Here is a 15,464-nt window from a genome sequence, read left to right as displayed (position 1 = left end):
AATGTTTACTTGTTGTTAGTACTCAAGAGACATCAAGAGATGTTGCTATGCTCGATCTTTTAAAGACATTACTAAGCATTGGCGAGAGTCTAAGGAGAGCAGTTTGTGTCAAACTATCAATTGTAGTTATGTAGTACAAGCATCATGGCCATGTTAATTTCAATGAGCGTTTGGAAGCAAAATTGTCCCATGGCACTCGTCTGTCTTTATGTTAAATGCTATCAAGTCCACAAATCTGATATACATCTGATTCAAACCTCCTGATTTAAACCTGAAATACGATTATCGGTTAGTATTCTAATCTAACAGCTGGATAACACCCATCCTTGAGAATGGAATCTAAAGGACAATGCCGGTCTGTGAAAGTGTATCCAATTTGCCGTATTGTTATCCCCATGACCCTCTCAAAAAAAACCCTAGAAAGTTCAAGTATGGTTAGACGGCGGATTTGAAAATAAAACAAAGACACAATCAGTTCTTGCCGTTTGTACTTTAAAATAAGGTTCAAATGTTTCCAGGCTAAGAATATCCACCATGCCAATTAAGACCCATGTAGACTCTTATTGCTAACGGGATTAATCAAATTCGCTTTTTCAAGAAATATGCCTTGTTCTCTCTCTCTACTGCTAGAACCATTTTTGTTGACCGTCATCCCCATTCTTGAGACATCTTCTGACAGTCGTGTAAGGAAATGAAAACAATATTTCCCTATCCGATCTTCACGTAGGGGGAAAACAACCTTTATTTCCTTATCCGATTGAACCTATGGAAAGAGTGATTTGGAATCTGGCGATATCTTCGTTCCAAGCCCTTCTAAGGAACTAAAAGTAGGTGTTAGTGCTACATGAAATGCATCCTGAGTTAATTGACTAAGCATGTTAGTTAGTACAAAATGAAATGGTCCAGTGTATCTCCGAGTCTAAAAGACGTTGAGGAAGTCCCAAAAAGTCAAAGTTGGTCAACAAATTCCATTTATTTCACCAAAGGAGGGGCCCACATATCCATATGGATCGGGTTTTTTCAATTTTTTTGACGAGCTTCCGGCTGACGCTCTCTGGTCGTCAGGAAAACGAAACTCACTACGAATTCTGGCCCTAAAAAAGCCATACTAGCGACCTATTGTTCACTTTTGAGGACAAACAATTTTTACAGACGTTCCTTTCACTTTTGGTGATTTCTTTGGAGTTGCTTGTTGTCACGTAGGGAGCTTTTGGTCCCTTGGAATTGATAAGGCGAAACCTGAGGCCGGTTCTTTGAATCACGTCTAACTCATTTGACACAAGAATTAGTGCACGAATTAATACACGACCCCACTTTTGCGTTCTTTGAATCAAGTCTAAATTTGGTCGCAATGAATTCATGCACTAATTCCCTGGCTGAATTAGACGACAAGAATTGATCTCCTAATTCCCCGCCAACTGAACATGAATTAGCCATGATTCAAAGAGCGCAAAAAAGTTCGTGAACTAAGTCACCGCTAAATAACGGTGAGCTAGTACTATAGTACATCAATTAGTGCATGAACTAGGCGCGATTCAAAGAACCGGCCTCTGGAATCGAAGCAGTAAATGCCATATTAGCTGCTATTTTCATGGTTTATCCGCTTAACACCTCCAAGAACCAAATAAATTATGTGTCGACCGAAATTCTCCACTCAGATTGGTTGAGGCATAAGGCAAAGCGGTCAAGCTGTCAAGGGGATAAGCCACGAAAATATCTGCTATTAACTTGTCTAACTCTTGATAAGATCTTTTGCATCCATGGGCTTCGAGCAAACTCAAAACTTGAGGTGTTCTTTGCTGTTACTCGTTCATTTTCAGTGTTACACTAAAAACTGATAAGACATTCACCAAAATACAACAACTTCTACTGGAAATAAAAATTCAAATCTTATTTTGATTTGCTGTTCGATTTTGAAGGTACAGTCATATTTTAAGGAGGACCTTTGTGCATGAGGAAGCTTACCAATGCTCTGGGAATCGACCATTAATTACCCCATCTGTTCTATGCCCTTCCATACTTTTTGACGAGGCACCCTCAAGGGGTTGAATGATATCATTTTCCTCAAAAATACGATGTTATTACTTCCGTTGGCATTGTTCATTCATTCATCCTTCTCTATGTCTTGAATTTGTTTAGCTTTAATATCTGACCAATTACATAAACTTATGTTACCTCTATAGTAGCTCCCATACTCAATATAGGTATACACCTCAGCGGGGATTCTGTGTAGCAATGAAATAAATAAATAAGTAAATGTGGATCCTCTCAAAGCCTCCCTCTTATAGTTATTCTAGGGGTAACTTAAGGGGAAACATTGTTATGACATGTCCCTCCTTCAGGCCCCGAATTAAAGCAATTATCTGCGCTAGAGGTCAGGTTCAAATTACAATATGAAGCAAAACTGGGTTTGTCGACCCTTTCCGAGTTTCGTTCGAATGGTTTTGCTGACTGTTTCAAAGTTATGGCAAATCGAAATCAAAATCACATTGCTCAAACATCCAATATAGATGTTCATGTTAAGAGAATTAAGAGAGACAATAGATAGAGAGAGTAATTGAAAAATAATCCGCCAAGCAAAAATATTACAGCTGGATCTCCCTAATAACTAAAGCTATGATTCAGGGCTAATGCTCAGAAAATTGTTAAATTCTTTCGCTTTAATAAACATTTGTCACAAATATTTGAAAGAAACAAGCGAAATGTCTTAAATTTGTCATTTTTGTCAAATGCGCACAAGTTTTAGGTTTAAATTCAAGCACAAAAAGGGCGTGTGCAATGGTCTAAGAGTCCATTTTGTACATGCTTCTTAATGAGACCATGACTCTAAATGTCTGAAAAAATGGACCAACATTTTGATTATGTTTGAAGGAAAACCGATAAGATTCCGAAACATTTGCACTCACTTATCAAACTAGTGTATCAATCATCACATGTTTGGCTAACGATTCATTGACGTCTGCTCATATATGATTTGTGCATTCATAAACAATTTGAAAGACAACCAGAACAAAACCTCAAGAAAACCCGTTGTGTAAATTGGTAACCAAGATGATTTTTTTCGTATATGTTAATTTTTCTTTCAACCAATACAATCCCCGCGTAATACTCATTCATGTATGTACATCAAATCGTTTACTTTGACCTAATATCATGTCAGCTGCGTAAAACATATTATTTGTGAAACAATGAAACCAAAAAAAAGGAACAGAATGATTCCGCTGCCGACCTCTACCTCCACGGCTTCATCATGCCTTTTAACGAAAAAAAAAACTTTTTTCCTTTGCTACAAAAGGAAACAATCCAAAACAAGGTCAACATTCGGATTGATATAGATTTGCCAAATATGTAGTAGCAATTGAGTAGTTGGATGATCCAGTATCGAAGCCGATTAACCTTGATCTTCGATTTTCCACATTTCCTCCAATTCCAAAGAGACAGTCATTGTTCTTGCACGACGAATGGGGAGCGCCCATTTCTGCACTAAAACTGATGATGGAGTACTTTACCAAAGAGCTAAGGTACAGAACCTCTATGGACGGTTTGTCGGTGGGCATGTCGTAACTCTAACGGAGCCCCGGTGAGAAACTCAAACTGTGAGAAGTTTTCTTTTAGGAACCATCATTACCACCAGCACCTTCTTTCACGCCTTGAAAGGGGCTTCGGTTCAGGTCGCGATCGTCGAACCGACGAGAGCTCTTTTTTTGTCGCCCATGACGATGATAATGAGATGTCCTTTGCAGTGGAAGATCAGTCCGGCTTCGGCAGTGCCAGAGGTAAGATGGTGATCAAACGTCTAGGGACCACATTGGTGGCCACGATCTCTCTCTGGTTGATCTTGAATACTCACATTCAAGCCCAAGAGCTATCCTTATCCTCCACCAATGTCCTCAAATGTTGGCAATGCGTCGTTTTCAAAGGTAAGTCGAATCTGACTCAGGGCTTTGATTCATATTCATAAGCACCATTTTTGCATTTCAGGCTTGCCCACAAGATGCCCAGAAGATGCAGTGCTTTATGAGCTCACAGGATGGAATGCTTGCATGACCTGGAGATTAGCCAATGGGACGACTATCTTGCAAAATTTTGTGCAACAAGAAACAGATTGCACGGAGGCTAGCAAAGCACGATGGAGGAGCAGAATTTTCGATATTTGGCAAATGGATGGCAATGTGGATTGCTGCACTGAGGTGAGAGTCTTTTTCTGATCTTATTCAGCTTTTCTGCTCAACTGAAATTTCCGGGTCTTTTAGGACGAGTGCAATAATGAAGGGCGCTTAAGTTCGCAATTGCCCGTCAGTAACGATGACGCCAACGATCTGGCTAACATTATCCCAAACAGGTTTGCCAACCAAATCAACAAAATTATCCTGCAATCCACGGCGAACCAAAGAAATCTTACCCACTTCATGGAGGAATCTCAAATTCAGGTAAATTGGTTCAGTAGGCTGAAAGCAAGCGGTGAATTCATTCAGTTCTCGTATTCCCTTTCAATATAGGGAATAATCCAGTTGAGTTGTGCCCAATGTTCAAGGATCCCTAACTCAGTTTGTGGGCCTCAATTTCTTACCCCATCACAAAGACCGAACAGTCAGAGCTCAACGCCCGTCATTGACAACCAGGTTCGAATGGATTTCAAATCCATGGTGAATACCATGGGTGCCTCCTCTTCAAATCAGGAAGCGTGTCGATGTCTCGATGGATTCATTCCAATAAGACGGAACAACCAATTGGAACAATGTCATGATCCAATCGTTCTTACTGCCGTCATTGGAAGTCGGTGCCTCATTAGCCAGCATTGCTCTATTATGAATCACACCTATTGTCGAGATGATGAGGAACTTCAAATTGCTACCGGCATATCGTCCTACAAGACCTGTCAATGCATTGATGGCTTCCAGATCAATGATAAAGGCCAATGCGAGCCTTCAGAGGAGGTCCAGCCGTTGTTGAACAACTCGTGTGCCACTGATGATGATTGCTTTGGGATTGTAAACGCAGCCTGTCGACTAGTCTCCATGTCAAGTCAGATTCAAGAGCTCGTGCGAGTCACTCAAGACCGTCTTCAAACCTTTATTGGATCATGTCAATGTATGGAAGGCTACATTCCGATCACGAACCGATTCACTGGTCGATTGGAGCGATGTCGAGATCCCATTGTTCGGACATCCACCGTTCATGGCATCTGCATCACTCAAAGCCATTGCCAGTCCCTACTCAACACCGAATGACGCTCGATCAGAGGGTCCAGAATCAAGACATGCCAATGCCAAATGGGATTTACCGAACTTATTGAGGACCTGGAGACGGGCATCATTTCCGCTTGCACTAGAAGAGTGGGTGCATCCGAAACCACACAATTCGTATTTCAAGACGACCCCATGTCTCCTCAGGACGACGCGCCATTGGTTTCGCAAGGTGACTCCAATCAGTCAGAAATGGACATTGATGGTATCATGGCCCAACTCCAATTCCCCTCCGGGATTTTGGGCTCCTTTTCCGACAGCCAAAATGACCCTGTGGATTATGAGTCTCAATCACAAGACAACGTTGCTAACGAGGATTATTATACTGATCTCACGGACGAGAGCACAACGTTGTCCCCAGTGACAAACACCTTAAGACCACTAGGCAGCACCACTACTTCAATATCTCAAACGGCAAATTCTGGATGCTCTAAAAAGGTACGGTACCATTGTGTTCGTGTTCCAGTTGATATATCAAGTTGTTTGATTCCAATTTGGGTGATCTACACAGATGACGGTGGTGGAACGAAACGAATGGATCCCAGATTGGGTCGCTCCTCTGAGATTGGATTCGGTCACTGGCGTGAGAATGTACGTGTTCTACGCCAAGCTGCCAATCACTGCTCAAGAAGAAGATGGGCTTTTGGTGAGATTGATGTCCCGGGGTCGATTGGGTCGAAATGCCTACTTCATCAAAATCTTGAAAAATCGGAATGTCAGTATTGGAAGGAGTTTTCTTGACTCGGAGAGCATTGAAACGGAAAATGTGCGAGTAACGGAGAGTTCCACTTCCGTGCGATGGCTGTCATCCCAAGAATATATCGGTTTCTGGGCACTTCACGTGAATGGGTGAGGGATCTCAAATTGAATCCGTTTGGACACTTGCGAGAGCACACAAGATGTACGTTCTTTACTTTTCACCTCTATCTAGGTACACCTCAGTTGGGGTGATCGATGCCCATTTCCCCGACAAGCCGTTAGTTTCATGGCAAGATGAAGATCCCTTCAGTGGAATCGACACTATCGGCTTATCCGCCATTGGATCAGCAGCCTTCTACGAACTTGACTGTGACTTCATTTTCTCATCTCCAGGAGGCATCTGTGCTCAGAATCAGGATTGCGACAATCTGGCCAACACCGATTGTCTAAATGAACGCATCGATCGGGATGTGGTCATCAGAACGTGTCAATGCCGTTCAGGGAACATTCAAATCCCAGGTCTGGCGACAGCTAAACATGCCGCAAAGATTGAAGCCAAATGCCTTAAACTGCTCGTGTACAACATTTGTTTTACAGATATTCAACGTAGTTTTGTCGGAGGTTGTTTCGATCCCATTGGACAGACCAAGACCCTCAACGGCATGTGCTTAGCTGACCTTCATTGCTCGGGCTTAGCTTACTCGTATTGCTTGAAACTCAACCAATCTGCCACCCAAGGCTTATGCGTGTGCAACCCAGGATTTGTTCCCATGGAACGGAGCAACGAAAATGGTCTCATATTAGGATGTCGACCTCGATCGGCGGGAGACTCGCGTGTGGAACTGGAAAATTGTGCCATGAATCTGACATTGCTGGAACGGCAGGTTCGATATCCATCCATTCTATTGTTTGCAACATCATACGGCCGTTTTGAATCTAAGGTGCCTCGTTTCATTTCAGGACTGGATCCCGATGAATCTTCTTCCGTTTAGAGCTTCGGAGGAATCCAACGAATTCAAGGACTATTTCTACATACGATTTGCCGAGTCGTCTGGGAGCATCGCGAGCATTAAGTTACTGAACCAAAGACAAGATCCCACCAAGTTCTACAAGATCACAATCACCGACGGGAATCGCATCTCCCTGTTCGAGAACCTTCAGTCTTCCACGTTCTTATTCGAAGCTAGGAACGAGCAGATCATTCGAAATTCGACTCTGTTCACACCTCCGCCAGCAACCTTCCTGGGATTTTGGACCTTGTAAGTAATCCTAAGTCACAGGTGCAAATGAGCAACAAAATAGTGAACGCCTTCAAAATAAGGTTAAAGAGGCTTTTGGTGGCTCATTATTTGACAAAACACGTACACTTACTTCAATAACGTAAACGTTATTTTTCTATAATCTATAAATCAATTTTTTTAATAGCTAAACATACGTCTAATGCTTGGCTCCAATAACGAATGTTTAAATTAAAAAGTTTTTTTTTTGTTTTAGATATCGCGCCAATTCAGGGCTTTTAGAGGCTGGGATAATTGGCCAAAGTCTTCCGGTGGTCACCTGGACGGATCGGGCCTCTGATCGGATGCAAGACATTAGCTGGATTGGATTCGAGACCGAACGCGGAGGACCGATCGAGTTTGCTTCTAATTGTTGAATCAGTTACTAACCTTGGAGAACTTCAGGAGACTATCGTGAGTGAAATGAAGAGGCACTCTCGGACAATCTTCTTCACGATTGATTCACATTGAATTCAAGAGATTGCATATAATGTGCATTTGAAATTGTATCGTCCCGTGGAAATCGCTGTGATTGTTACTTTCCGATCCATTGATGAAAAATGAAAGGTTACAAATAACGAAAATGCATACGGCAAACATAATATACGTAGATGAACATGCCTAGTCCAGACATTTTGAAGAAGGGCAAGTCATTTGGCATCCCTGAATTGATTAAGAAAGGTTTGTTGCACCTACAGGTTCATTCGTTCTTTAGGGTAAAGTGCCGGAATAATATCATTGCGTTGTTAAGCAAAAAGGCAACATTAGTACACATAAAGATAAAAAAATCATTAGAACACTAAAATATGCTATAAGCAAAAGAGCGACGAACTCCTGGGTAATCTGATTGGTTTCAAAATGGATATTATGCCCAAAAAAGTTAGAAGCTCGAAAACTTTTCCTCCCTTTCATTTTCTTGTAGGGGCAATAACCCTAACGGATCAACATCACGGAGAAAAATGAACCTGCTAACGTCGTTTTGACCTAATGACCCCATGTCAAGTTCTCGTTCCATGTTAAAAAAGGCCGACATCAAAGGAAAAATTCAAGCATCATCCTTGAAAGCTTAGCAAAATGAGAAGCAGAATGAAGATCCAATGTCAAATAATGGCAGTTCAGTGAAGCAGAGAATGTTCAGAAAAGCTCATGCCCAGTCATAATTACAAATACAGCAAGCAATTACGATAATCTTAAAGCATGGAACCTATCCTTACTAACTTGTTACTATTCTATCTTGAAAAATAGTACGCAAAAATGAATCAATGTGGTTCCATCATTGCCTAAAAGCACGTTGATAGGTCAAAATCACATCTCAAAAGCAGTGTCTACCACTTCCCTCGTCGGCCTAGCAAGTTGGGACTGTCTTCAACATTAGTAAGATACGTGTGTGACCCTTGATGAGTGAGTTTAGATACAAATATTCATTCTTGTGAATGAACGTACGTTGAGTGTATCATTTGCACTCGAGAATCACGATCGGGCCAGTGACCAACCTCATCAATCCGACAAGATGACTCGACGTACCCAACAAACGTACTTAAATATATGGGTGCTAAAAGGAAAAAACACATTTGCTGAAATGGCTGCATGAGCGTACGTCCATCTCCTGTCCGCCTGATGGATGCAAAGGCCTACACCTAGGCCTACGAGGCCCGATATTCTGAGCCGAATGGCTTTACCCTTAGCCCCCTAATCATTTCCAGGAGTAGACCTGATCTGTGGGTCGACTCGGTCATGTGTATTGATTGTCCTTTTGCTTTAGTAGAGGTAGCGAGCGCCCTCTGTTTCGTCAAGGTGCGAACAAGCAAATAGAAACGAGAGTAATCTGACATGATTAAGGTAACTCAAATTTTCCAGTAGACATTTCAAATCATGCAAGGGTAAAATAACGCGCACTTTTGATATCCATTTCGAAATTAAACAAGAATTTATACAAATGCGCATATAGTATGTTTGATCAAGTAGCGGCAATATTTTATCAAATTACTTCCATCAAATTTGACTTTTCAACTACAAAAGGTATAGCTTTTTTCAAGTGATTGGTGTCTAACTTAAAAACAAATTATACTTTTGCTGAACAGTTCTTTTCTCCTGTTGTGTGAATGAACAATGTCTTAAACAACAAAACTAGAGCTACTCAAAAATCTCAGATAAAAGGTGACATGATGTAAACGTAAGAATTTTGTTACTTAATGTCAAGGAAAGGACAATTTCGTTTTGTACATCCATTCAAATGTGAAGTTTATATTCCAATTATGTAATATCATATCTACGTCCATTAATGACTTTCTAGCATGGTTCTAGAACGCCTTATCCATACTGCACGTCAGGTCACCCAAAAACCACACAATGTCTACCGAATAATGTCAATTCACATCATCCTCTCGGAATATGTTGAAACTCTATGTGTACAATCCCATTTATCCTGACTTATCTTAAAACATTTCAAGATGACTTGTCCGCACCCAGAGCAAGCAGAGGGCGCTGATCAAGCGACTGAAAAGTCCAATTTCATCAAGTCCATCCATTGACATATTTAGTTTGAAGTGTATCCTGTGACTGGTGACTGCATGAACCGTATCGTCTGTCGTTTAGCCTCACTTCAGAACGAACTCATCTTGGGCACCATGGATTAGTCGACGTAGCTGATGCATGATGAAGGCTGAACGTAAGGACGACGACCAGGATGGCTGGCTCCACCACCGCTTCCCCCTAGTCCGACCCCATCGCTATTCCCCCCTGCCGTCTCAGAGGACCCTAGACTCGGACGACGACGAGGAACAAAAGGATCGAGTCCACACAGGACTGGGACAGCTGATGCCGACGACGTCGTCATCTTGGTCCGGCGGGTCTTGTCGGTTCTCCACCGTCAGATTCCCAGGCCAAAATGTACCCGACCCACGACGATCTGACCCAGCCCGAGCTCTTGGGCAAACTCGAGCGGACGAGCAGGACCTAGACGACGACCTGTAAACGCCCGGCCAGACTGAGTCAGATCAAGTGGTAGGCCTGCTCAAGCCCTGGGCGTGTACGGGCGCGACTGAGAGACGGACTGTTAAGTGAGTGTCTGGCAATGTCTGAGTGATCGCGGATCAGGTTCGAGCCCCTGGGAGTTGGAAAGAGAACCAGCTTGATCCATTCCAACTCAGCGTGAGAGCCTTCTTGTGGACGTCACCATCATCAACTCAATAACGTTCGACTCCAGCTGTCGAGATTGACGGCGTTCCATGGTGGATGGACGGGTCCATCGATCCATCCATCCAGGACTCCCATCGACCAACGGGCCTCCATATTGTTCGGATCATTGAGCTAGTCATTGGGTCTACTCGCCCTTAGACGCGCTATGAGGCCAGAGGTCATCCGAGTACCCTACATGCGCCCCAGCCGGAGCCGTCTTCATGGCCCATCTCATTAGCCACTGTCTTAGGTGAGTGGGGGCCACCTGGCCAGGCCTTCCCAGGCCTACCCAGGCCTACCCAGCCAGCCTTTTCGGGCCTGCTAGTGTGATAACGTCTCATGTGTCCGGTTATTGCGTCCGTTCTTTTGCAGACTCGGTAGCCATGGCGGATTCGGACCCTTTGGGCCTAGAACCGCCCGTCGTGTCGGATCCGGACCCACCTCTGCCCGCTAGTCATGAGCCCGAGCCATTACGACCGGGCCCGGCTTCGACCATGGGCAGTGGGCCGATTCACCGCTCACCTTCGCCCCGATTGCCCGGACGCGGCACGCATCAACGCAGTGCCAGTCATGGTGGGCGACAGCCCATTGCGGGCATGCCACCCTCGGTGCTCAAGAAGCCCGCGCATCGGGGTCATCGCCGCGTGTTCTCTCACGGTCAGATTCCGGTGGAGGGCGAGGGTGGCGGGAAAGTCGAATTCAAAGGCCACAAACGCTCGGGTTCCAAAACCGAGTTCATTTTACCGCCGGGCCATGAAGAGCGGGAACGGAAGCGGTCGGCTTCCAGCACAAATGCGCCCGTTCTTCAACGGACCGGCTCGCACAAGTCGGGTTTGGGCCCGGGTTTGGTTCCCGGCGTGAATCGACCCGCCTCGAACTTTCATCGACGGCAAGCGTCACGATCGGATTCGTTGGCTTTTAGCTTCCGCGGTCACTCTCGTCAGGCCTCGCGGACGGATTCGATTTATACGCTTCGTCAAACCACCACGAATACCCGGAGAAAGATCTTTTGCTTTCGTAAGAAAACCCTACTCGATAGTGAGCCCAAGCATCGAACCGTGCGACCCAATCATTGCATTCCGGCCGATGCCAGTGTTCAAGATCATCCGAACCACCGTTACTTGAACAACTTTGTCAGCACCACCAAGTACACGATCTTGTCGTTCCTACCGAAAAACTTGTTCGAGCAGTTCCATCGCTTTGCCAACCTCTACTTCCTCTTTATCGTGCTTTTGAATTGGGTGCCCGCCATCAATGCCTTTGGCAAGGAAGTGTCCATGATTCCGGTGATTTTTGTACTGGCTGTCACGGCCATCAAGGACATTTTTGAAGATCGACGACGTTATGTCAGCGACAAAAGAGTGAACAATCTCACGTGTCGTGTCTACAATGCGTAAGATGATGTTCTGAATTCCTTCCGTCTCTTACTTACGTAAGCTAACATGTCATTTCCTTTTTTTTTATTTTTTCCACGGCCAGTGCACAATCTCGATACATGAAATGCCTTTGGAAAGACGTGAAGGTGGGCGACGTCTTACATCTGTCTTGTGATGAGCTCATTCCTGCCGATATTCTCGTTTTGCGATCCTCGGACGAGCACGGAATTTGTTACATTGACACTCAAAATTTGGATGGAGAAGCGAACTTGAAACAGAGAGAGGTGCCTCGAGGATTCGTGGAAAAGGTAGGATTGACCAGAATCGAGTTTCCACATGTCAATAGCTCAATAGCTCATTTGCTTTTACTTAATCCTATAGCAAAGCGACTTCACGCCCGGGGATTTCCGGAGCACACTCGAGTGTGATATGCCCACTACGAAGATCTACCGTTTCCATGGGTCCATCATTCACCCGTGGGGTGAAAGAGTACCCGTGGGCAAGGATAATCTTCTCCTGCGGGAATGCGTGTTGAAGAACACAAGCTTCGTGGAGGGTCTGGTTGTGTATGCTGGCCATGAATCCAAGGCCATGCTCAATAATGGCGGTCCCAGGTATAAGCGCTCCAAATTGGAACGTCAAATGAATTTGGAAGTCATCTGGTGTGTGGTGATTCTCGTGTTAATGTGCTTTATGGGTGCCGTGGGTTCTGGCATCTGGCTGGGCTCGTTTGACAGCTATGTGCCATTTTTGAATACACTGTCCTTGTCAGAAACGAATCCGGCGTTCGAAGGGTTTCTTACGTTCTGGACCTTTGTGATCATCCTTCAAGTCATTATCCCGCTTTCCTTGTATGTGACCATTGAAATGACCAAATTAGCTCAGGTCTATTTGATGCATCAAGATCTCCAAATGTATGACGAGGCCAAAGACAAGCCCTTGGAATGTCGGGCTTTGAATATCCCAGAAGAACTAGGTCAGGTAAGAGGCAATTATTGTGTTATGTCAGTCTTTGATTCAAGTCGGGAAAGTTATGGACGTCCAGGGTTTATGATCTGAAGACAATCGGATTCGAAGGCAATTACATCAATGGGCAAAATGTTTACAGATTCAATACTTGTTCTGTGACAAGACTGGAACCCTCACAGAGAACAATATGGTTTTCAAGCGATGCGCTATTGGAGGCGTGGATTATGGGCACCAAGTGGTCGATTCTGCCTCCAAAACCTTAGGAACGGGTCGTCCTAGTTTTCCGATGCCAAATCATACGCTCCAAGAGCAACTGGCTTCCATTGATATAGAGAGACTAATAGAGAGAAGAGACAAGAAGCTAGGCAACGTGCCGGAGGCTCACTCTGTCCAAGATTTTTTCCTGCTATTGGCAGTCTGCAATACAGTCATTGTGGCCAAGCACCCGCATCACGACAACATGAATGAATCTGGCATCGTGGCTGTGTCTCAATCGGCGAGCTGTCAAAGTCGATTGGACCATCCACCTCCAACAAGATTGGCCAGAGCTCAATTGGATGAAGTCTCCGAAGAAAGGTAAAGCGACGAACGAAACCCAGTTGTTTCCTCATTCGCTCAAGCCATAATTAGGATGATGATTTTTTTTTCTCTAACAGGCATGTGTCATCGCCATCACCCCCTCAATCCTTCATGTCCACTACCTCATCCACGGCTCCGCTTCGTCCTATCCCCAATTTGACCACACCAAAGAGACCCAATCGTCTCTTCGACTACTTCCCACCCACAGCCAAGCCCCTTTCGCCAATTGCTGCCTCCCCGGAAACAACCCCGACCGAATCTCCCTTTCCCAGACCCAAGTATCTTCAGTTGCCCAATATTCTTCAGCCCATCTCAAAGTTAGTTTCCCAAGGATCGCTAGTCTCGCTAGGCAAGAACACTTCGAGATCGGCCACGCCCACTCAAGCGCTAGGCTCGGAAGTCAGGCCAATCTACGAGGCAGAATCGCCCGACGAACTGGCCTTGGTGGATGCCGCATTCGCCTACAATTGCCGTTTGATCAAACGAACCCCTGGTCAAGTCGTCGTTTCTCTGCCTGGTAAGCTCAAACTCAACCCACGATTCTTTCCAAAGAGGAGCCCTCATTTCTCGTCTCTCTATTTACGATCGTCTTGGGATGGACCATTTGTGCCCTTCCCTCTCTCCTCTCCTCGTACTGGTTTGAGTGCTGCTGCAACGAATTTGTCCCGCAAAATCCCGTTTTATTGGCCCTTACTCGGATCATTCCTCTAAATCTGTTGCAAGCAAGGCACACCCGCCGAGAGATGTCTGCAGAATTTTGACAAAATCAAAGACCTTGAGCACTCACATTCGAGGCCACTTTGTGCAGATCGTTATCGAACGAAGAGGAGCGATAACTTTGAATGGTTGCGAAATCCCATTCTGACAATTCACCAATCTAGATTTGATGGTTGGGGCAGTTCGTGTTAGGTAAATGCATAAAATGTATTTGTGCTCACAAAGGATTTTTTTAATCTCAAAAGCATACGGTGCAAGAGAAATCGATTTGATCCATTGCTATTTTGTGTTCGACATCGAACTTCTCTATTTCAACTTGAAAGTGTACGTGATCAATATTTTATCGTCCTTTTCCTCTTTGTTCTTGCTCTAGGCGAGGGTATTGTCGATTTCGAAGTGTTGCACGTGCTCCCATTTGATTCGGTTCGGAAGAAGATGTCCGTCATAATCCGACATCCGCAATCGAAAGAGATCATCCTCTTCACTAAAGGGGCCGACAGCTCCATCCTCTCATCAATTGAAGAGTCGTCATCGGCCACGCCGATTGTGGAGAAAACCAAAGAGGAACTAGAGTCGTATGCCAAATTAGGTCTAAGGGTCTTGGTGATGGGCAAACGCATTCTCTCTGAGGCCGAGTACGCAGAATGGTCACGGAAACACAACGAAGCCGAGGTATGAAATCAACCAAGCCCCACGATCAATACATTCAATTATAATTTTTATTCTTATACGTTCGATATTCGACTTTCGTTTGTTTTTTGACAGAATTCATTACAAATGCGAGAGCGCCTTTTGTTCGAGTCCTTCAATCGCATTGAAAGCAACCTCCAAGTCCTGGGGGCCACGGGTATCGAAGATCGACTTCAAGAAGGAGTGCCAGAGAGCATCGCCAATCTCAGGCGAGCTGGAATCGTGGTGTGGGTTTTGACCGGAGACAAACAAGAGACAGCCATTAACATTGCCTACTCTTGCCACTTGTTCTCCAACAACATGGATATCATCATGCTCAATGCCAAGAGTCGGGATGGGGCCGAAGCTATCATTAAACGTCACTTGGACTCGCTCAAGCTAGAGCAAGATGCCAGTCCATTGCCGGATGCCAAGGATCGAGCTCTGGTGGTTGATGGCAAGACCCTGATTTACATCCTAGACAAACGTGCCAAACTTCAAGAGAGCTTCCTCCAGCTCACGTCGTTCTGCAGTTCGGTGATGTGCTGTCGTGCCACGCCCCTTCAAAAGGCGTACATTGTTCGCATTGTGAAGGAAGAACTGAAGATGCACACTTGCGCCATAGGTGATGGGGCCAATGACGTGTCCATGATTCAAACCGCGGATGTGGGGGTCGGGATCTCGGGTCAGGAAGGGATGCAAGCCGTGATGGCCTCTGATTTCGCCATATCGAAATTTCGCTACATCGAGAGACT

At 44.8% G+C, this 15,464-nt stretch overlaps 2 protein-coding genes across 3 annotated transcripts in view; both read left to right on the top strand.

Moving 5' to 3' along the window:
• The first annotated feature begins 3,775 nt into the window (after nucleotides 1–3,775).
• Nucleotides 3,776–7,924, top strand: LOC131878372 (uncharacterized). 2 transcript variants are annotated; one of them, XM_059224321.1, is made up of 9 exons: nucleotides 3,776–3,920; nucleotides 3,982–4,190; nucleotides 4,254–4,430; nucleotides 4,500–5,684; nucleotides 5,758–6,095; nucleotides 6,178–6,464; nucleotides 6,543–6,829; nucleotides 6,906–7,204; nucleotides 7,440–7,924. In XM_059224321.1, exons 4-9 carry the CDS (start codon nucleotides 5,274–5,276, stop codon nucleotides 7,597–7,599), a joined length of 1,782 nt encoding a protein of 593 aa, XP_059080304.1. In that variant the 5' UTR covers nucleotides 3,776–3,920; nucleotides 3,982–4,190; nucleotides 4,254–4,430; nucleotides 4,500–5,273; the 3' UTR covers nucleotides 7,600–7,924. The 2 variants fall into 2 exon arrangements, with proteins under 2 accessions (XP_059080304.1, XP_059080306.1); XM_059224323.1 differs by lacking the exons at nucleotides 3,776–3,920; nucleotides 3,982–4,190; nucleotides 4,254–4,430 and having other exon boundaries at nucleotides 4,440–5,684.
• Nucleotides 7,925–10,156: 2,232 nt separating this feature from the next.
• LOC131878128 (phospholipid-transporting ATPase VA-like) overlaps nucleotides 10,157–15,464 on the top strand; it is a gene marked incomplete in the record, with an annotated part of 9,389 nt that continues 4,081 nt past the window's right edge. The window contains 8 exon segments of the mRNA XM_059224028.1: nucleotides 10,157–10,649; nucleotides 10,772–11,792; nucleotides 11,879–12,083; nucleotides 12,157–12,756; nucleotides 12,884–13,320; nucleotides 13,401–13,840; nucleotides 14,414–14,712; nucleotides 14,806–15,464. Of these exon segments, the coding sequence (XP_059080011.1) occupies nucleotides 10,783–11,792; nucleotides 11,879–12,083; nucleotides 12,157–12,756; nucleotides 12,884–13,320; nucleotides 13,401–13,840; nucleotides 14,414–14,712; nucleotides 14,806–15,464 (3,650 nt within the window).

Source organism: Tigriopus californicus, chromosome 3, assembly GCF_007210705.1.
Source record: "Tigriopus californicus strain San Diego chromosome 3, Tcal_SD_v2.1, whole genome shotgun sequence".
NCBI classification, from domain to species: Eukaryota; Metazoa; Arthropoda; class Copepoda; order Harpacticoida; family Harpacticidae; genus Tigriopus; species Tigriopus californicus.
The sequence above is the reverse complement of the archived record's forward strand: the minus strand, read 5'-3'. Positions and strand labels throughout refer to the sequence as shown.

What these genes read in the sequence shown, in the direction of transcription:
- LOC131878372 (XM_059224321.1), top strand. Translation starts at nt 5,274, where the DNA reads ATGGGATTTACCGAACTTATTGAGGACCTGGAGACGGGCATCATTTCC. An exon ending in ATTCTGGATGCTCTAAAAAG is followed by an intron (nt 5,685 to 5,757) that starts GTACGGTACCAT and finishes TGATCTACACAG; the next exon opens with ATGACGGTGGTGGAACGAAA. An exon ending in TGGGCACTTCACGTGAATGG is followed by an intron (nt 6,096 to 6,177) that starts GTGAGGGATCTC and finishes ACCTCTATCTAG; the next exon opens with GTACACCTCAGTTGGGGTGA.